The sequence below is a fragment of the Lissotriton vulgaris genome, chromosome 4_1 (genome assembly GCF_964263255.1).
Source record: "Lissotriton vulgaris chromosome 4_1, aLisVul1.2, whole genome shotgun sequence".
NCBI classification, from domain to species: Eukaryota; Metazoa; Chordata; class Amphibia; order Caudata; family Salamandridae; genus Lissotriton; species Lissotriton vulgaris.
In genome coordinates, this window is record NC_141691.1 from 1,032,219,293 (window position 1) to 1,032,243,365 (window position 24,073).

Below are 24,073 nucleotides of genomic sequence, written 5' to 3' on the forward strand. Positions count from 1 at the left end.
CCATCAGAGTAATTTACCAATGGGAAGAAACAGTTATTTGGTGCATGCCAAGGAATCATCCTCCTGTAACAGAAAACTCAATTATTTTGACATTACAATTCTCAAATTGTTGTCTGAGCTTTGCTTATTATAGTCATGGCTAAAGGGAGGCCATTTTGGTGGAATAAGTTTGCTTGTGAAATAAAATGAGACTGACTCCTTCTGCTCTATACTCAAACCCGATTCATGATTTAAAGCACAATTTGTATATGGCTCTTTCAGCGGAATATCGGATGGAGTTTTTATGACTAAGCTGAGCTCTTTTATTGCTTCTTTGACTTTACATATACTATCCACAATAAAGGGAGATAAGAAGTTGACTTTATTCAGTTCACTTTCCCTTCACTCTCCTGAAAATCAACATGAGTAAGATCACAGGAAGACATACCAGTAAGGGCCGGAATTTGTTTATAAAGTGAAAGTAAATTTGATTTATTTAAGGGGAATCATTTTTTGCTTTCTTTCCTTTTCAATTTGTATAAAAATACAAGTTTGGCCATTTCCTTAATCGCAAATCTGCTAGATAAAGAAATATGAGAGTTATTCTTTGGCACAATTGATAGATTGATTTTCTTTTGGGGGGGCCAATATTTGATTTTTTTTTGTTCTTTAAAAATTCACCTTTTTATGAGGAATAAAAAGATCGGAAGCTCTTTGGTCACTATATAAGTGAGCACACATTTGGGAGTTGTGGACTTAATGTGTGTGTTGTTCTTGAAATAATAATCATTTGCACCTTTTATGGCCTCATCAATGTTTCCTTCTTAGCTTTAATTTAATTTTTCTTCTTAAATTTTCATCACAAATATATCTTTTGCACACAAAGAATAGACCGATTGTAATTGGAAAAAAAAATTCAGAAAGCTGTAGAGTTTGCCAACTTTGGTTAGTGAGAGATGTACTGGATGCTAACTGGATATACGGAACTGTCTGCAGACCTTTGGGATGATTTACATGGATTCCCTTCCTCCTCATAACCATGGACGCATTTATCACAACAGTTTTTTTTAATTAAGTGTCAACTTTATGTAATACAGAGGAAATTTCTTTCAGGAGCCTAGTTTGATTTTCTGTTTTGATTAATTACAACCAGGACTGCTAATATTCCTTGGAAAGTCCCTTGCATTAATAACAAAGCATTAAGCAATTATGCAGATAATGTGTGATTTATATTTACATTAGATGTGGATGTCAGAAGTGGTTCTACCTCTATAACTTCTAGCAGGGGTTCCTTTAACTGTGAAGTGGTTGGAGTAGTGGCAATCAACTTACTTATGGCTTAGTTGTCTCACCTTTGTCAAAATCCAATATGTCAGTGTTATGTACAGAGTGGTATTAGCAGGGTAATAAAAATAGCCTATGGATTTTCTCTAAAATTATTAATGAAATTCATATGCTGTTCCTTCAACAATTTGTTTCTGTATTACTGATTCACTGGTTTCTAAGATAGTTATCTGCGAACCTTGTGCCTTGTCTCCCATTGTTTAATTTGGAGCTAAATTTAAATGTTTGGTAGCAAAGTTCTCAATTGTTTTGGACAATAGAGAAGTATTCATAGACACTTTCATCTTAGAATTTGTTACCCTTTCACTTGCATTTACTTTAGTTGGTCTTATTGCAAGTATTTTGCTTTAATCTTAAAGGTGGCCGAGAATAAGAAGAGTATTTTTCATCCTATACGGAGAATATTGAGATACTCTCTGAAATAGAAGGCTGGATATTTCATACTTTGAATTTAAGTTGACACTCTGCTTGGATGGTCTCTGAATGTCCACAGCTAGTTGCTTTAATTCATTAAATATTTTATTTCACTCATTCAAAAATAGAGATGATTTTCATGTAGTTTGGAGAATGTTGAACACAATCATTCTATCAAATAAAGTCCATAAAGATATTTATTGTTCCTGTTCACTGCACTCCACTCAGGAAACGAATCCCCAATAATGTGAAGCATAACACAATTTGCACATCTTGTGCTCATAAATGTAACCTCCTAAAAGTCAATTTTGCCTGGATATCTTCCAAGAGTAGAGCGAAGCCGTGAGGTAACTTCCCTGGATGAAAAGTGCTAACTCCACTCAACACCTTACCCTGCGCGCTACTCCTCTGGCTCCTCAAGGGTAGTGAGTACAGCGGAGTTGGTGGGCATGTGCACATATCTGACAGGGCACTTTTACAGGGTGAGGCGCATCATGTGGCTTATGTAAATCCCTGAACATGAGCACTGAGCCACAGAATAGTACTTGAATAGGGGAGCAAGTAAGGAAAAATGTATGATAACCTAATGCCAAATCATGCCCTTCAAGCCTCAGGCCAAATCCAAGACCAACACATTTAGCTACTTGCCTCCAAACACTATTTATCAAGGTCTGACTAGGTTTATCGAGACATTTTCTCCTTCATAACAATCACAGTACAGATTTATAGGACAGAGTCCATAAAAATCAAAAGTAGCACTGAAAATCGAATTGCAAAGCGATTCAAGCCTGATGGTTGCATCCACTGGTTAAAAGGGTTGCTTTAATACTGCCACCTGTCTTCAGAAAATCTTTGGGAACTGCAAAGGGCTACACAGGGATTTAGATAGCCATGCACCCTCAAACAGCCACAGCCTGTAGCGAACTAGCAGCAGTCAGAGGCTTTACAACATCCACAGCTCTTCCAGTAGTTCCAATGCCTCACAGCTTCACAACATTCCAAGGGGCGACCCGGAAGCATATGATAGAGCGGTAAGTAACAAAAGCGCTGAGAGGAGCCTCGATCTGGACCGCACAGCAAATCAGGGTTGTTTAGGGTCAAAGAACTGTTTCCAGTTATCGCAGGACAGATAATTTTTTGCCATGTAAAATAACTAACCATAGTTATCCTGCCTATTAAAGAGAATGGCTCGTTATTGCATCTTTTCAGGATGAATATATGTGACTTAAGGATATTCGTCCTGACAAAGGAATAAGATATGTTGAAAGTTAGAAATATATGAAAGTTGAATGTAAATTTTACATATTTGCAAAGGGTGGCCAACATTACAGGAAATTGTTTGGATGTGGCAATGATGAATTTAGTATTGTCGTTTAAGATGCAAATATAACAACGAGGGTTGGTAACAGTAGTTCTTGCTTTGGTGAAGGCTATCAGTAGAGGAAAGTTGCAGCACATTGTAGCTCTTGATGATTATCTACCCCAAGCAACAAGCTAATGAAGAAGCTTAAGAAACCTATCTCATCTGTCAAAAGCTTACACCAAATTGAATATAATCATAGCCTGTGCATTCATGGGTGCCTGGGCATGTTCCAACGTGTGACTATAAATTGGTATGTAGAGAGAATTGTACCCATCACTGAAAATGAGCAGATGTATGAACACATTTACTGATTGCAAACCCTGCGATTTGGTAAATCCAGTAAATGAGCTTATGGAATGTACTAAACACAATTATTGATTATGTAGCAGGTTACTGAATTGCTAAATGGGGTTAGAAAACCATACTTAGGGGTCGATTATGATGGCGACGGACGCAGGTCCCCCGAGGTGGAGGGACCATCCGCAGGGGCAGTGGCCTTCAATGCAGGGCATACAAAAACAAAATTACCAAAGATTTAATACTACAAGAGGCACGTACCCATGTGCTTGTAGGATGTAGTAGGGAGGAAGTGTTGTCCAATTCCACATTCAACGCATGGCTAGAATTTTAAAGAAATAACTTATGTTCTGACACTGACATAGATGCCAGATCAATTTGGTTAATTTAAAAATAGGCTAAGGCGTTGTGAAAGTTTTCCAAAAAGGTACTGTCATGCCTCTGCTCAATGAACAACTCTTTCCACAAAAGTCTCATTTGCGAGATATCGCTGGAATGTATCAACCGAAAACCCCACTGTAGAATAGGTGCTAGACCCAGTACAAATCTACTCACCAGATCCATTTCTAAATGCAGTGCCCTTAGTGGAGCTATGCATTCAAATAATTTATTCTACGAAGGATTTTAGTTTCAATCGAGCCCCGGAAAGACCAACTAGCAATACTCACAACCTCTAAGCCATAGAGAACACAGGGAAGCATTACTAAATGATTTAGCTGAAGAAGAAAGAAAAAGTGCCTAAGGCCAGGGACATTATAAAATAAGCTTAGTTCGTTAGCATGGTTCATGGATTTGGTGTATGCACAGCCTAAATGTATGGGTGGGCAGAACTCGCAGAGTTTCACTCTGTGGAATTCTGCTGAGTTACCTAAAAACTTCATGAGATTTTGTGAAGTTTAGCGAGCTGTGGAGTTTGGTACGTCGTGCTGTTTGCACTGATATTTGATGCCGGGAGCTTGTCCCTTGCTTTAAAGTTAGCATGAAAGGCACTGTGTGCCGCGCCAGAGGATGCTTCTTCTTTCTGCTGCTTGAGTACATTTTCTACTCGAGTGGCATCTTTCTCAATACGAGCTGTAGCTTTCTCAATAAAAACAGTAGTGACCTGCCGTGATCGCCCGCACTGAGAAATTTCCCTGTGAGGCGATCTAGCGCTCAATTTTCTCATTCGTACTTGACAACTTAACGATGGCCAACCATGTGCGAGAAGAAACTCAGCCATGCGGGGGTTGGCAGCGTTTTTCCAGAACTCTACACTAAAAGCAGAGCGCAGAGTGGGCAAAATTCTGCAAACTCCCCCGGAGGATTGGAGTTAACTGCCCACTCATCCTTATATAATATCTCTTGGATATCAATGATGTTGTTGATCACTTAAGAAAATGCAAACATGACTCCCCGAAACTAAGTGGAACCCCCTGTGCCTTGGTCATTATTCACAGAGGATACCAACCTGGTCTCACAGACACCTAGGGTTCTCAAACATTTACTGGATGACTTCAGCACATGTTGTATTGCAAAGCGTTTGGTAAGAAATATCGGGAAAACTAAATACATGACCATAAATCCCCATAGGAAATTCAGAAGGAACATCAAGGTTGATGGGCAAATCTTAGAGCATGTCTCCAACTTTGTTAATCTAGGTATAACACTTGATTCCGGACTGTCATGGAATTCACAAATAAACCAGGCCATCATGGTTTTATCATGTGGGTCAAGGGCTGTTCTTAACAAATACAATGCATCTGTGAATAAATTGATCACACCGGCCCTAGAAATGTATGAACACAAAGCCCAGGCTGCTACTTTGTATGGGTCAGACCTGTGGGTATAGGCAATGTCAAACAGCTCGTACTTGGAGAGAATAAATACATGAGAAGCCTATTAGGCCTATCAGTACCACACATCTAATACCTGTGTGCAATGACCTGAATGTCAAACAGAGCATATTACAAACCTGCAGCTAGTACTTTACTGGATTAGACTATGGACGACAAAGGAGTTAGTCCATTACAGAGAGGGCATTTGAGAACTATTGGAACTTGACAATCCCTTAACTTTCCCTTGGTTGCAACATGTCTTGAAATGGCTAAATAAACTTGGCCTATTCTTTTATTGCACTGAGCCACAATTATTGACACAGAATTCAAAGGATCACTTAAAGCAAGTATATTGGGAATATGTGTTAAACATGTTTTATAGTAACCCAAACCTAGCCGTATTGACAACCCAGTCCCTTGCTGTTAAGCCAGTGCCATGTTTCGAAGATTTCCTAGATGTTATCCAACCCCATAAGGCAAGAATCCTATACATGGACTTTTGCTATGGTATACTTCAAATTAAGGCCTATACTGTCACATAATGAAGCTTTTTGCACTTTATGCACGTTAGGTTATATGGAAGGTAGTGCACAATGTTCTGTATTTTCCACATCCTATGGTGAGATAAGGAGGAAATAGATATGCCCATAATGCAAAAGATTAAGGTTTAGGAGTTATCAGAAAGCTCTAACGGTAATGAAGAGTGATACTGTGCCATATATAGTTCATAACCTATGCAAATACCTGACATCAGTAGGATTTACAAGGGGTAAGGTGGGCCTGAAACTGTTATGATGAATGTCTCAGTTGCTAAATGCTGTTGTAAATGAAGTACTGTAATTGTGTTGAGATGTTTTATAATAAACATATACATATTTTATAGATTTTAATGAATATCAAAGTATGTCAAATAAATATTTTTAATGTATACTTTTAATGGTCTAGTTCAACTGAAATCAGCAGTGGTCTGTGCAGGTAACAGCGGTGCAATTTCGAGGGACGAGGCAGAGGGAAAATTATTTATTTATTTAATTTTCCCTCTGCATCGTCCCTCGAAATCCCCACAACATGGCCCCACTGCTGTTACCTGCACAGACCACTGCTGACTGAAATAAAAGTTATTGATTGTATCTCTTGGATAAATTGGAACTGAAGTATTATCCTTGATATAAGTATGACTTTAGCCTCCTCTGATTTTTCACTTTCCAGGTGCCATATATAATTTACCTTCTTTAGTTGACAATTTCCTTTACATATAAAAATTGTACTTTTAGATATGTTTATTTGTAAAACAAATGAACACTTGCATATGATTTAAGTAAATCTAGCCTTTTGTATAGGCCCTATAGGGTAGGATCTAATACAGCTATACTGTCTGCATACAGCAAACAACACACTTGCCCTCCCCCCCCCCCCCGCCGACCTTAGGAGGTTATAAACATGTAGGGAATTAAGTAATGGGGTAAAAAGGCAACCTTGACTGGCACTGAGGATGTGAATGGAAAGGAGAATGCAGGGACATGTTCAACCCTTTATGAATAAAATGTGTCCCTGTTTCAGTGCCTCCTACACCCTAGGAAACACGCCATGATATAAATATTGTGTATAGCAGGTCTACATGTCAACTATGTCAGTTGCTCACATGCAACATTATTTGACAAGCACAATTTTGTTTTGTGAATTAATTGTTGACAAAATATGGTTTTCCAATGTGTGCACACAGATTGGAAATGTACAGTTCCTAAATCTGGCCAATTGAGTTGTGTAAGAAGGTCCTGGACACAAAGCGGGTTCTTTGTACAAGTTTAGTGTGGAGAAGACAGCTTACACGCCCAGATATAATGAATACATCAATGTTATACCCCCAACCACCAATGTAGAATCCCCAACAAAGAATCCTCATAACATTCTAGTGTAAAGTTCCAACACTGGAACACCACAAGCCTTCCCCTTTAAAAAAAAACTATGTACAAAAATACAAGAGGAAAAAAAAACTAAAACTGAACAAAATCTTTCATTTTTATAGGTAAATGCTTGGTACGAGAACTTTTCCTCAATTCAACCACATGTTCTTCAGTTACAGGACGGTTATTACATTGTCCTGTTAAGTTATTTGAACCAGAAATAGGAACAGAACTATGCTCAATATGTGTACTACACCCACACACATCCAATAACACCAAATCAGAATTCGAACCATCATACATATGTAAAAAACTGAAAAAAGTATCTTTATCTTCCTTAAATTTAGAAACAGGCTTAAAACTTGTATGAGTGACACAAGAATTTGTTTTTTCTTTAATTAAAAATCTGCAAACAGATATGCTTCTAAAATTCCATATTTTACCACCTTCAACTCTCACTGCCTGGCTGAAAACCTATATCACTCTTACAGGATAAGACCACCAGGACCACTTCCTGTTAAGAGAATCACCAAACTTGACACGTACCATATCACCTACTTTCAATTTAGACTCCTAAAACTGATGCTTAGAGAGATTACCATTCATTTTCTCCTGACATCTCTTAACACACTCCCTAACTTCAGATAAATCCATGGCAGAGTCATATGACTTTTTTCCTTTCAGCCACCAAGGCATAAGTTTAGATCCTGGTTTCCTACCTCGCAACATCTCAAATGGAGACAAAACAGTAACAGAATTAGGTGAAGTGAGATATGTCAACAAAGTAGCCTGTAAAGCTTTCCTCCACAAAATGCCATTCCTAATGGCAAGCTGAATAGATTCTTTAACAACCCTGTTTAACCGTTCTACTTGACCATTGGCTTGAGGGCTATAATTAGACACTTTCTTATTCAAAATATCACTTCTTTCAAGAAACAATCCAAACTCTTTGCTTACAAACTGTAGACCATTATCAGAAATAAGTTCCTCAGGTGGTCCTTCACGAGAAAAAACATCATCCAAAAATTCAATAACTTGTGCAGAAGTAATCTTGTCCACAATTTTTATTTTGGCCTTTTGGAGAAGTAATCCACATGAACTAAAGCATATACATCTTTGCTAAGAGGAGTAGCTAACGGTCCAATGATATCAATACCTAATTCTCTCCGAGGTCCTTGAGCATACTCAACATGGGTTACATTTACCGACAATGGTTTGACAGATTTGTCAATTTTAGAACAAGGACATTCCCTCACATATCTATCTACCATATAATCATTTCCAGGCCACCAGTACATTTCCCTTGTCCTTCTTTTAGTGGTGGACATACCGATGTGACCCTTATGAGCCACTATACAAATCCTTTCTCCAAGGGGCATATTACCAAGCAATAGCGATAATTATCGCTATTGCTTGGTTAGAGACAAAAATGTACCGCAGAGCTGCGGCGATTTTTATCGCAGATAAACCTTGGTATATTAAATCGGCCGCAATGCATGAATATCGCTGAAAAGTCAGCGATATTCATGCATTACCGAGCTAATGCTCTTAGCCATGTTATCCACCTCCCATTGGATAACATGGCTAAGAACTGCTCAGGGCAGGTGTTATCTTTTGGAGATATTCGCGCTTAGCCCGAATATCTCCAAAAGTTGGAAATAGGAGATAGCGATGTTAGCGACTGTTTCCAGTGGCTAACATCTTGGCACGCCCACTTTGCATGTCATTAGTGATAAATATCACTGACATGCAAAGTGGGGCCCAAGATGGTCGCTATCTCCTACTAGCTGTCGCTAACTGGTGTTAGCGACAGCTAGGTAATAGGGAGATAATTTTATCTCCGCTTACTTGACTTTTAAAGCCAAAAAAGCGGAGATAAACCCCCTTGATAATATGCCCCACATTTCCATGGTGATACAATTTTGTCCCCTTTTGTTATGATGTCATTTAAAAGCATAAGTTCATCTTTGATTTTGAAAAAGGAACTTAGCTTACCACTCAACTTTCTTTCTTCTGGCCAACCTTTCTGCAAAAACTTTACAACCTCACTCAAAATACAATCCTCTCGCATAGCATCTTTCCATACAGCTTCAGAATTTTTTTTAATAGATTGATCCTCTGCACAGCCTCTATTCACATCATTAATAGTGTAAGCTACATCACATTCTTCGATAATTTTGGTCTCAGATACATAGGATAAAATTAAACGTGGCATGCAGTCAGCATGGACATTAAAACGACCAGGATCATACTCAACAATACATTGGTACTCTTGCAATTTGGCAGCAAGTCTTGCCAAATGAGCAGTCAATGTTCTACCTCCACCAGATGCCAACATGTTAATCAGTGGTTTGTGATCGGTCCTTAAACGAAATTTGGTACCCCACAAAAATCGACGAAAATGTTGAGCTACCCAAGTACCTGCTAATAATTCTTTTTCAATAGTGGAATAATTGCACTCAGCACCACGCAACATCCTAGAAGCATAAAACACTACTTATTCTTCAGAATTGTTCTTCTGCATTAGCACAACACCCAAACCTACACTACTGGCATTTACAGACGCAATACATTCTTTGCAAACCTTGTATGATTTCAAAAATGGGCAACAAATTATTTCTTTCTTTAAAACATCAAAAGCTAACTGTTGATCTTTGCCCCAAACAAATTTTGCATTCTTTTTCAATAATTGTCTTAATGGGTGCACTTTGGTGGAATAATCTTGTACAAATTTACCATAAAATTCTGTCGACCACAGAAAAGATAACAATTGTTCTTTTGTAGTCGATGCAGGCACATTGAACATGCTCTGCACATGATTGAGTTTAGGTCTGATACCTTCGCTAGAGATCTCATGACCGAGATACTCAACCTTGCTTTGTCTAAATTTACTTTTGGAAAATGTCAAAGTCAATCCCTTATTCTGTACACAGTTTAACACACTTACCAAATTGTTGTCATGTTCCTCAAAATCTTTCCCAAAGATTAAAATGTAATCCTGGAAAGCGATAGCTCCACTACAACCCTCTAAGACTTCTTTCATAAGCAGATGGAAGACGGAAGCGGCGCTTGCTAGCCCAAAAGGCATGCGTGAAAATTGAAACATTCCCTCCGGAGTCACAAAAGCTGTAAAACATTTTGACTCTTCATGCAGTTCCCCTTGATGGTACGCACTAGCTAAATCCACAGTGGAAAAACAAAGGCACCAGATAGAGTGGAGATTAATTCATGTATGGGTAGAGGATGTCTCTTTATTTAAATCATGGAGATCCACACACATACGTAGAGCCCCAGAACTCTTAAGAGACAAAACAATGGCAGAAACCCAAGGAGAAGATTCTATAGGTTCAATAATGCGTTTCGCAATTAAATCTCCAAACATATCCTTAAGTTTGTCGTGATACGCTAAAGGTACATTCCTCACTCTATGTCTGACTGGAATAGCATTATCTTTAAGAATAATTTTGTGTTTAAAATCCACATATCTTCCAAGAGTACCATCAAAAAGTTTTGGGAAATTCTCTTCAACTCCACCCGCAAATTCTTCATATTGTGTGCAATGACATAAACAGGTGGAGTGGCATTAGGATCTAATGTTATGCCCATCTCTTGTTGATGAGGCCATCCTAATATGGACACACCCTTAGTTTCCACATACACTTTACCTCTGGTTCTTCTACCTTTAAAGTCCAAATGTGCCCACATAAATCCTTCTAGATCGATTTTATGACCAGAGTAACCACCAGGTTGAATATCTGGAGGTAAAAGTTCTTTCTCACCCCATAAATTCATTAAAAAAATTCTTCCCAATAATACTGTACCATGCACATGAATCAACCATCATGGAAACCGTTTTACCATCAATTGACACTATACATCGTGGAAAACCTTTGCAATTGGTATCTCCAACACACAATAAAGAATTAAAATCAGCTGGTAATTCACCCTCTTCACATGTTATGTAATTCACTTTCTAAATTGATTTACAACCTTTACTAAAATGCCCTCTTTTCTTGCATTTAACACAAATTTTGTCCCATGCAGGACATCTCTTGTAACTCCCAACATGGTTGGGACTGCCACACCTGTAACAAATTATAGGAGTTCTTTTCACAAAAAATGTATTGTCACTATCCTTCACCTCGGTGTCTTTCTCGGAGGAAATGGAATAATAATTTTTTAAAACTGTCTTATTCTTCACTAGAGCGACTTCGGAAGCAATGTCTTGGACTTTAATTGCCTGATCTCTGATTTCACTTACAAATTTCTCAGACTGGTCAATTTCTTTAGCAATGTTGACTGCAGTGCTTAAATGAAGATTCCGGACCTACCCATATTCTTTCCTGAATTTTCTTGCTTTTGGTTTTCACCATTATCCGGTCTCTTAAAACCTGCTCATAACTGATGATTTCAAAAGCCCAAGATCCTGCTAAAGTACGCAAAGCAGAAACATAGTCCTCAATAGACTCTTCTTTTTTCCGAGCATGCGAATAAAACTTAAATCTTTCCATAACAACATGAATTTTTCTACCAAACATGGTATTCATTTGTCTGATTGCTATTTCAGAAACATTAGTATCCCTGGCAGCACCAACAGGTGGAAGATTTGCAAATTCTTTCAGACCTGCACCACCTAAACAATGCTTTAATTAGGCAAGTTTCCTTTTGGGAGAACAGTCACCTTCTTCTAAAACTTCAACATAAGCCAGAAATATGGGATACCATAATTCCCAATCCATTTTTGGTTCGCCAGGAGCTGGTAAAATATGTGACGTGCAGAGATATTTGCCATTGCAATAGTAAATAGAATGCTAGGTATATAAAACAGGGAGAAAAAAAATCAAGAACTTAAAACATTTTATAAATGTGTCTTTAAGGCTGTGCCTATCAGGGTGTAAGCCAACAGGTGAAATTTTAAAATGTATAATGCTCAACAGTGCGCAATTGACGAAAACAACATAAACTGTGCGCATCAGTGAAGAAAACCAAGAAATGTAGATGATTACTAAAAGTATTGTTGCCAAATAACCAACTTAGATCCAGTAGTCAGTAGACGTGTGAAATTGACCAATTAAAGATGGCCACCAAAAAGATGGAACGACTTGCAGACTTCACAGCACAGATTCCAATAGAAAACCAGTTCAAAATGGCTGCCCAGAACGTGGAAAGACGCGCTGACATCACGCTGCATCACTGCACATGTATCCGGTTGATAAACCAATCTAAAATGGCTGCCAACGAATGTGGTCCACGCGTTGACGTCACGCTGCAGGCACACAGCTCGCGCAAAACATCCATTCAGCGTACATCGAGCAACAAAGCAGCAGACAACGCGGGACACAGCAACATGGAGAAATCCTACCGGAACGTCTTCTTGAAGAGAACAGTTGCAAAACAAAGCTCAACGCAAAAGCTGGTCGGAAGGGAGAAAATGGCTGAACAGGTGAGCGCTGTCTTCCTCCTGCATTCCCGATCGTTGCCAATTCATGTAAGAAGCTCCTGGACAAAAAGCGGGTTCTTTGTGCAAGTTTAATGTGGAAAAGACAGCTTACACATCCACATACAATGAATACATCAACATTATACCCCCAACCGCAAATGTAGAATCCCCAACAAAGAATCCTCATAACATTCTAGTGTAAAGTTCCAATACTGGAACACCACAAATTGCATTTCCTATATTAATGCAAAGGATATGTTATGAATGTTTGACATTGTTGAAGACAATGGGATGTAATCTCTACTAATTATTATTTACTAATTTAAGTCTTTTAGCGGTGAGTTTGTTACTTTTTTTGCAGTGTTTGTGCTTAAACAAATCACCGACATTAATAACAAAGTACAGCGAGAAAACCAATCCCAGCGGATGTATGACGTTACAACGCATACTTTTACCACGCATACCATTACAACGCGGTATTTACAATGCATACCATTACAACGCATAGCGCTTAGAGGTGCTGGATAGTGGTAAGTATAATTTTATATTCCAACTCCAGTCCCCGTGGACACTAGGGAAGGTGTTGGATATAATATTATACTTATTCCCTATCCTAGAGCGCCCCCCAGCGCAATGCGTTGTAATGGTATGCGTGGTAATGCCTGCGTTGTAATGGTAGTGCGTGGTAAAAACTTCGTTGTAACAGTTGTATACCAATCCCAGCAAATCAACGCGTTGATGGTGTTATGCTTTTATCAAATTCACCTGTCAAATACTTACCATGTAACAGTGCTAGGACTGGATATTCTCACTAATAAAGGTCTGAGATAAGGATGGCTTCACTCTTCCCAGTTTGTTCTCTTTTACGTATGCACTTAATTATTTCACTGCAGTTAAATAAAATCAATGCATTAATGTGGTGCACTGTGTGCCTTTGTCAATAAGTAATGTAAATAGCTATAGCAATAAGTGAACTCATTTTACAGCACATCAGTGTCTTGTGATGCAAACTCTAAGCCTCAAATTACTTTGATCTGTTGCAGTTGATGGTGGCTGGTCCTGCTGGTCGTCTTGGTCCAAGTGCTCTGCAACCTGTGGAGGTGGCCATTACATGCGGACCCGCTCCTGCTCTAATCCAACTCCTGCAAATGGAGGGGATATTTGCCTTGGACTCCATACAGAAGAAGCTCTTTGCAACACTCAGCTGTGTCCAGGTACCACCTCCTTCTTTCTAAAGTAATACTTGATTAAGAAGAAGTATGACAGAGTTTGCTAAACTTGCCAACCATTAACACTTGGCTTTTTTCCAAATTGAATTCTATGTGTTTCATCTTGGCACAATGAGCCAGAGTGTTAAGTGCTGTTTTCAAGCCAACTACCTTGAGGTCTAGCTGCAAAGCATGATTGTTAAAAAATAATATACAGATTTTGGGATGGACCTAACCATGGTGGGTCAAATGCTCACAAACGACACTGTTAACTAAATCTGGTGCTAATGTGCAACTCTGTTTGACATCCATATAACAATAAATCCGGTTGATAGCCTTCTGTTACATAGCAGTTTTTTTTATTGGCCAGGTGTTTTAGATAGTTGTGAAAATCTGTTTCCTTAAAGATCAATTTTAAGTGTAGTGAACGCAGAGATAACTCTATCAGGATGGGGGAGGGCATTACCTCTTTTTCTACTCTGGGTTCAGTAGCAGTGTTTTTAAATTTGATTTAGACCTCAACAATAATCTTGCTCTCTCACAGGACTAGCCATACTATTTTCTACCTAAAGATGTACATACTTTTCAAAATATTGTTGAATTAGGCTCATATTTTGGCCAACATATATTATATTAATGTTGCTGCCTAAATTCCCCACAAACATTGACTCAAGGAGTAGCAACATTTAAATTGCACTTGCAAAGTTTTACAAAGTTTAAAAATTCCGGAAGATTGAGATATGTTTAACCTTGAAAAACATCTTTTGCAAAGATGTATCTTGTAAAATATTTGTACAAGTGAAGGCTGGCTTTAAAAGCATTTTTTGCTGAAATGTTTATTGGTAAAGACTACTTTTGCAAATTGAAAATATTTTGCTCACATTTTAAGCCATGCAACCTTTGGAAAAATGTCACAGCTTGTGAAATTGTTTTGAGAAATATTTTGCAGAATAAAAAAGGTTCTATCTTCCCACAACACTTTGTGACACGTGTTCCAGGTGGAAATTAAAAAAGTGAAAGATTGCCTCAGAATTTGAACACAAGAGGACATATTTTCCTATTTTTAAGGCACGACTTTCCAGTCATCCCTAAGATTCAATTTGAGGTACTCGGCTCAATAGTTTAATGCATAAAACATTGGCGTTATCTACCTGAAGATTGTAAACACTACTGAAACAGAACTTCAAAATGTTAGCTGCTAATATTTTGAAAAAGTGAGCCAGGAATCGAGGATAGGAGAAAATGTAGCAGAGCAGGGAAGTCCATTTCTGCCAGCTCACCCTCATTAGATATCATGAGCTCTGTAGTACACTGGTAAGTTGGCATGCTGAAGCATCTTTAGCTGTGGCAGTGTTTTTCAAGCCTATCTTAATATAACCTAACATATTCAAAATTATTGCTATACTTCTTAAAAGGAATGTCTTGACATGTAGGCGTTTGTGCTTTACAGTCACTGCTTTAAGGGGTCTGAGCCATTTTGGATCCAAGTCAACTGAAAGAAAATCGTCGGCTATCATCTGAGCAGTGTCACTGTCCAGCCTTGGGGGGGGGAGGGGGTGCAGAAAGATGCAGGAGTAGGTTCCCTTTCCAACTAACTGAGCAGTAACAACAGCTGTTTATATTGTATGTTGAATAGCCCTAGGCCTAGTACCGTGAATGAACATTTGAGGGCATAATTACGGTGGCTTTGCCTAGTACTTGCACCACGCAAGGGGGCGCAAGGGCAAATGCATAGCCTGAGTAGGATTTTTCAAGCCTTGCAAGGCCACTTTGTGGGGCTCTGAGATGGCTTGATTAATCCAGAGTAACGCAACGCAGTGCAAATTTCTTTGTTGCTTTACTCTGCCCCAGGATGGCAATCCATGGGTGGAGCGTGAGTGTTTCCACGCATCTACCATCAGTGGTAAACCTAGGAATACGTCAAATTTCTATGCCGCCCCAGAGAAATATCTTTGTTACGCCTTATAACTTCCTCTTCCTATGTGTGCTTCATTCTGCAGCATACATAGAATAGGGAAAATGCCTTTCAGGATTATTTTTGTGCAGGAACGTGTCCTTTCCTGAACAAAAACAATCCTGCTTACAACGCATTCACCCTTGCACCAGGGTACAAGGGTGCATGCATTAGCGCAAGGCGTCAGCACTGAGAAATGACAGGAATGCACCTTATTATGTTAAATACGGCACATTCCTTCCCTTTCCTTAACACGCAGCGCAGCAAGGTGACTGGCTGCATTGCGCTGCATGGTAATTTCATAAATATACCCTTATTATATACGCAAAAAGAAATAGGGTTAAAGAGAAAAATATATTATTACTGATGCCACAGTATTCTCAATTTAACCTCCCACATGTGAAAACACATGATACTGGTATTTGCTCAATCGTCCTTCCCTTAACGTCCATGCTGAATCTAGGGGCATATTACCAAGCAATAGCGATAATTATCGCTATTGCTTGGGTAGAGACAAAATTTTATCGCCGACCTGGGGCGATTTTTATCGCAGATAAATCTTGGTATTACCAAGGTTTATCGCAAATGCGATAAAAATCGGCCGCAATGCATGAATATCGCTGAAAAGTCCGCGATATTCAGGCATTACCGAGCTAATGCTCTTAGCCATGTTATCCACCTCCCATTGGATAACATGGCTAAGAACTGCTCAGGGCAGGTGTTAGCTTTTGGAGATATTCGCGCTTAGCGCGAATATCTCCAAAAGTTGGTAATAGGAGATAGCGATGTTAGCAACTGTTTCCAGTCGCTAACATCTTGGCATGCCCACTTTGCATGTCATTAGTGATAAATTTCTCTGACATACAAAGTGGGGCCAAGATGGTCGCTATCTCCTACTAGCTGTCGCTAACTGGTGTTAGCGACAGCTAGGTAATAGGGAGATAATTTTATCCCCACTTTCTTGGCTTTTAAGCCAAAAAAGCGGAGATAAACCCCCTTGATAATATGCCCCCTAGTTCTTTGCAAGTTCTGTTCCACCAATATATGTCCACATCTTCAACAGCGCTCATCATTGACATCATGAGGTCTTCAAACTCAGTCATGTCATTTACCGCTGCCTCCATACATCTATGAGTGCCCCCTTTCTAGCTGCTTCCCCCCTCCCGGCCCTTCACCCCTCCAGGCCCCGGTACCACTGCACCAGCTGCGCTTTTGATATCTTCACCCCTGTAGAAAGCAACCAATAAATCCTATTTATTTGGTGCACACCACAAGCTGAATTATCTCGATGCTTGAATAATATGCGTTAATATTTCTTCACTCAATAATAATGATGTTATCAGGTATTCCAACCGGTGACTCTCAGATCTCTGGGTGAGCATTACACACAAGAGAACGGAAGGGCAATTTTTGCTTTCCTGTTGCTACCTGGAAAGTGGTTTGACAATATCTGCTTCAGGGGGCAATATGGAAATATGTGTCCCTGGCGCTGCCTGACGAACCATACATTCTAACCATACAAAAAAGATTTTAAATATAAGTTTGTGACTATGGTGGCTAGGCTCGAATGCAGCATTTCTCACTTATTTGTTAGACTTCTTATGAGGGAAGCTTTAACAACATGTCAATCAGTCTGCAAATCATGGCTTTTGGAATGTGAATTGGACCGGCACTGTTGCTCAAAAATTATTAAACTGACACCACTTTTAAATGGGTGATTGAAGTCCCAATTCAAGGATGTTTTTCTTTTTGCATTGATTGCAGATTAGTTCATGTTAAAGCTTGTTGTGCCAGGAACACCTCGGTTCAGAGTTCTCTCCCAAATAGTATATAGAAAATTAGAGCACCCTTCGCCACTGATGGTATAAGAGAGGCGAATAATGCCTTTTAAATCAAATTTGCCTACATTTGATAGGATTATGAGCCTACATGACAGACTGAATTCCTATTGTGGAGTCCACAGGTGGACTTGGCAGGGGAAGCACCTTAGCCATCTTGTTAGAGATGCTGCCTTGTCTCTAAAGGCTGTCGCATTTTAGCTACCATAGTCGCAGAAATAGGCTTTAAAATGCACTGAGTTTCATTTTGAAAAAAATCCCCCCTGTGGGGAAGATTAGTGTCCACGTATCCTTTCCCCTCCACTATTTAGAGGACCTACTTGCTCACAGTAGCTTTTAATATATATAGATCTGAGGCTTTGACTCAAAGATGCGCCCTCTTAATAGTGATAATTACTTGTTTTTACATAGCGCTAAATACCACGCTTCTGCTATTCTAAGCACTGTAAATAAGAGATAAAAAAGATTACCCATGTTATAATGCTCAATTTTCCGACCAGGGAAGGATGGAAGTCTGAGTCTGCCTTGTGGACGTTCATATTCATGACCTCCATCCAGAGTACCACATTGTACGGCGGCGAGAATTCAACTCGACAATCACGTTTTCACCTAATTGCCAAATTGTACCTTTTTTACATTTGAGGGTGATGCAGAAAGTGGGGTTTATATCGTTCCTACACGCTCCTTTGTTGTAGGTTGCTTCAAATTCCTGGCAGTGCTTCCATTAGAAGATTCAAGAGCAGCAACGAGGCATTAAAATATTTGAAAATGGCCAAAGCAATCCCTCCTGAATGATGTATTCCGCATTTCTGCTGCGTACATATTATAAAGGATTTTTCATTCTTCCAAACACTTTTTCAGAATGCTGACGAATACGTTTGGAACGCAGGAGTAATGCAGCGTGAAAATGCACAGCGGCGCTAATAGAAGTGATACCATATTGTCAGAGGATTTCATAATTTTATCTTGTTGATGTCAGCAATATTTTAACAACTTGTAAAAAGATGGCATGCTATCGCAGGATTCTTTGAAAATGCTGCGTCATTTTTTCATGTTTGGTTGGACAAGGATTGCTCGGCAAATCGCAATTTCTCAAGACTTACAAAACTACTCTCCCCTTTTCTGGGAACATTTAGGAAGTCAGGGCAAATGGAAGCAAAGCAAGGCGAGAGGGTGAAACTCGCTCAGGTTAAAAGGTGGATCGCTGATTGCGAGTAAGTGAACAGTTTTAGAGCAAGCCTGGAACAATAATAAACAAGCATTTGCAATGCAATCGTTCTCACTTTTGGGACCTTTTATATATTAGCTATGCAGCACATTAGCCTGTGGGCTGGAACATCTACTGTTCATTAACATAGACCATTGTGTGCTTTTCATTTTACGCACGAGCCTATTTTATAAACAAATAAAAGCACAGCTGTGTCTTTTCTACCCCTTACATAAGATTTAATCTGGACATGTCTGAGTAGAACCAGCCTGTATCCTGAGGACTGAAGAGGGCTTTTAAAAAGGTTAATAATAGGCCAATGATAGCATGAGCTTTTATTACTGTAGGTCACTGTAACCATGCCCTGACAGGCTGGGTTATATAAGGGTTTAGATATTAGATAAGTGAGGTGTTAATCATATGGCAGGCCCAAATCCATCGGAACCACTTCTTAATGGTGGGCCCGAAAAAACATCTCGGTGGGCCTTGGATTTGTGAGAAAATGGAATGGTTGTTAGACCCAAGTGTCATAGGTCAGTTTGAAAGTAAACATATAAACAGAAAAAAACTATTTCTCTTCCACTGTACTGGCTGCAAGGAAAATTCTAATTGTATTATTATTCATGCATACAGAAGAATCTATAAATATGTATATGATTACATAGGCATGTATGTTTATTTGTGATCATACATTAGCCCTCATGAGGTTAAAAAAGCACAGACCAATCCGTTCACCCCTTAAGAGGAAGCAAGTGGTTATGGCTCAGTTCCACGTAGGGCCTGGATTCCAGGTGTGATGTGATGGAGAGGCTGATGCTTTTATAGAGGGCACCGCCAACCAAGGCATAACTCATATGAGGGGCTTACAAGAGATGGGGCAAGAACTTAATAATGAAGTCGGTCTACAGTTTTTTATACCTGCCGACCAGGTGGTTGAATATTGATAGAGTTAAAACTTATGTTTATTTAGGAGCAAGTGACAAATCTATTACGGGGTCAATGGGCCCCTCAGGGCTCTGTGGCCCGGGTGCTGCTGCACCTGTTGCACCAATGGCCATGCCTGTGCTATTCAGGTGTTCTCTATTCCCTTTTTATCTTTGCACAATTGTTTCTGGAAAACAATTGCATACCATCATAAGAAGTGGTGGTGTGTCGCAATTACTGCATCGTTAGATAAACAAACATGTGTCATGAAACTGTGAATGAGAAATAACAGAGAACAGTTGTTGACTGGCACAGTCTGCTCTAAAACCTGAAGATGTCCTTTTCACCAGGAGGCTTGTGCGTCCTTTTGAAATACACTTTACATATTATTCTGGAAGGTGGTAGAGCTCGTGATTCGTGAGGTAAAACAAATGCATTAGCATATGAATTCTATTAATATATATCTAAATCTAACCACTATATTAAAATAAGAACTATTTGTTTGGTCTTTAAGTAAGTTTAAAACACAGACAGTTTCAAATACCAAAAGAATAAGCTAATACAGCACACCCAAAATCAATATATAGGTCCTAGACATAACACAATATTGTGGGTCAACATTACTCCAAATTCGAAAAGCAATCCTAATAGACTTGTAGTGACATAAGGTAATCCAGAGTTCTACAGGACACGAAGCTTCAGTATAAAACATTCTTTTTATTGTTTTGCAAGCTCATATCCAAATGTAAAGAGCAGCCACCACGTGTTTCGTCTGTACTAGATCAGTACTCAGACTTTCTCAAGGCTGTGAACATAAAATATGCAAACAGTCAATACATTCCATGTAGAGAAACAATGTCTCTTGTTGACAAATACATATGTAATATATTCTAAAAAGATAAAAGTCTGAGATCTCACAGCTGATAAAGATCCCCAGAAAAAGTGCTCATGCACAGATCCGTGTTCTAAGAGAAAATTACCCAAACAATTATAGGTTGGAAAAGAGCAATATACAGAGCAAAAAGCAAAGAGGTAAGACAAGGGGTCAGTTATCAGATCCCATACACTGATTCCCAATAGATAAGAAAGAACAACATTTTTGAAATATAACAAACATATTAAAGATATTAAAGAAGACCCACTGGACCATGCATAGATGTGAAGAGACCAGGAGAAGTGTCAATACACCAAAATCAAGTACCATCTCGAAAAAATGTGCAGATGTAGAATAGAACTGTACCAATCCAAAGACACCTAGAAGATCTATGTTTGCAGACGGACCCACCTATAAGTTGATTCTTTGGTAGTTCCAGAATCAAAACAAGAGTGAAGAACGGTTGGTCACTATTAGGTAAAAACCTCTGCACGGCTTAATAAACTAGGTATCAGGGCAATCTGATTAGAAGAAACATAAAGAAAAAAATATTCAATCATTTCAAGGCTAAAAAAGGAAAAGGACTATTGTAGTTCCCCTTTCTCACAAATATTGAAACGTAATGAAGGCTTAGTAATCCAAGGAGTCCCTAGACCATAAGTATGAAACAGTCATGAGCCTGATATGGTAATCAGAACATAAAAAGCTAATACGCTCAAATGTAGGGTCATATCTGACAGAACAATCGCAATACCCACTTGCAATAGATATAAAGAGGGTCATGGATGTATAGAAGAAAGACCAAGGGGATATCTAAACCCAGACAACATGAATGTAGCTGAATAGAACACTCACCACCACTGAAGGATAAATGTGGTAAGCTGACCATATGATCCAATCTTAGAGACACAGTCTAGGGCTGTCCTAGCCCGAAACCTGTATCAAAAAAAGATATACAAAACAAAAATATGTAATATGGTCAACTACACAAACCTGTCCATATCGAGGAGGAGTCGATCAAAGAAAAGTAAGAAAATGGAAACCACAAAGGTGCAGTACATGATAACATGCCCATACACATGCTTACTGACGGTGCATACATCCGCTCGGTCCAAAATAATTTGCTTAAATCCCAGCACCAAAGTCATAGAGTCCATAATGACGGTATGCACTGCTTGAACAAAGAATTGACACGTATAGTGCAATGGTCACCATTGATAATATCACTCACCAAATCCGTTGAAAAAGTTGTACTATAAAAGACTCCTCAATGCGGTGTAATATCATCTTAAGGAAGTAGGGAGCCTGTGGAGATCCTCCTAGAATGAGTGAGTGTCAGGTAGCACCAAGTCGAAGTTGACGCAAGAACGGACCAACCGTAATACGTTGAGTCCTATAAGAATATAAATAATACCATAAGTACTCAAAAATTCCCATAGACAAAGGTAATGTTATGCAACTGTCCTGTCTATAAACGCCCCAAAAACTCAGCTCTAATACTGGCAAGACGCCGTCAGCAATCACCGCGCATTATAACGCTCATCGGTAAAAAATGGGAGCGCCCGACATCTTAAAATAGACGCTAGGAATTCCGGAGTCACGTGGTATAGAAGAACTCATGACCCGTGAAGTAATAAGGATATGTAGAAGCCATTGTCACCATTTTGAAAAGGGACAATACTACGGAAATCCGCAGTATTACCCAATGTAAACCACAAACTCCTACTTATTAATAAAAAGCGGAGTCACTTGCAAATTCTCAATCCCAAACATAATGCAATGTAGTGGGTCCCAATGCTAAACAAATCAACTTCTCGAGTCACAACAATATATAATGACTCTCAGTTCACATATTGACCCCATCTTAAAAAGGCACAATACTACGTGGATCTGCAGTGCTTCCCAATGTGAAACACAAACTGCTTCTAATTTATACAAAACGGAGTCATATGTAAACTCACTATCACAAACATAATACAGTCCAGTGAGCCCCAATGCCAATTAGATGAACTTCGTGTCACAGCAAAAGTCCAGGTCAGCAACATATATATTCCCCAATAGCGGTATACTAGACAGAGACGCTCTGCCGCTATCCAATAGAGGGCTAAAAGATGTGCATTGCGACCAGTAGTCATTATCACTTTAGAAACAGCAATAGGTGTAAATCTATGTATATAGACCTAACCCATATGGCCAAATTGGAAATATACCGAGATAGCATCACGGTAAGCCGAAATTAGTCAAAGAGATGAAAGCTGTATAAGCGAGGAAGCCAGTAGGTGGTTGGTCAAAAATGAAGAGCTTGTTACTAAACTAGTTGCACAAGTGCCACGTTGTCATCCAGACACTAGTCGACAACCTCAATATCCTAACATGTTAAAAGACGCATAGTAAAACACTCCGACAATACATAGAACAGGTTGCAATTGGATCCCCCTAACCTGCAGAAAGCAACAGTCAAAGAAATATGAGGAGAATAAGCAGAATGCCAAATGGTGCTTTATCATAAGAAAAAAAGGAATAATTGAGGAATAGATGCACAAGAGCCAAGAGATCATCCAGATATTAATCAACATCAATAATTTCATAACGCTAAAGAGGACATTTCAAATATTCATAGGATCATACAGAAAACTAGTTACAGTTGCATCCTCTTAACGGTACACAGACAAAATATCAAGTTTTAAATTTCGATATACAATTATATCGAAGTTTAAATATCGATTGGACATAATATAGAAGGTAAGTAATATCGACAGTCTTAATATCGATATTAGTATGATATTAGTAATTTCGAGTTTTTAAATATCGATGTCAATAATATCGAAATAAATAATTTCTATGTTACTAATATCGATTTTTAAATACATTTTGTGTATACTATATTGTATTTATTATGTTTTATTATTAATTTTTAATGTAATTTAATTAAATATTGTATTTTAGTACTGTAGCGGGTTGTGGGTTTATAGGGGAATAGGGTGGGAAGTAATTTAATTATGTTAAATTAATTATTAATTAGTAGGAATTATTAATTAATTGATTGAGAATTAATTTTTAATTAATTTTAATTAATTGATTAATTGATAAATATGTTCTGTAGCGGGTTATGGGTTTATAGGGGAATAGGGTGGGAAGTAATTTAATTATGTTAAATTAATTATTAATTAGTAGGAATTATTAATTAATTAATTGAGAATTAATTTTTAATTAATTTTAATTAATTTAATAATTGATAAATATGTTCTGTAGCGGGTTATGGGTTTATAGGGGAATAGGGTGGGACGTAATTTAATTATGTTAAATTAATTATTAATTAGTAGGAATTATTAATTAATTAATTGAGAATTATTTGTAAATATTTTTAATTAATTGATTAATTGATAATTATGTTCTGTAGCGGGTTATGGGTTTATAGGGGAATATAGTTGGAAGTAATGTAATAATGTTTAAATAATTATTAATTAGTAGGAATCATACATTAATTAAAAATAATTGGTAATTATATTTAAT

The 24,073-nt window shown here is 38.4% G+C and overlaps 1 protein-coding gene across 1 annotated transcript in view; it reads left to right on the plus strand.

Moving 5' to 3' along the window:
- SEMA5A (semaphorin 5A) overlaps nt 1-24,073 on the plus strand; it is a 1,998,383-nt gene that overhangs the window by 1,917,192 nt on the left and 57,118 nt on the right. The window contains exon 19 of the mRNA XM_086965275.1: nt 13,599-13,769. Within this exon, the coding sequence (XP_086821401.1) occupies nt 13,599-13,769 (171 nt within the window). The remainder of the gene's footprint in view (nt 1-13,598; nt 13,770-24,073) is intronic.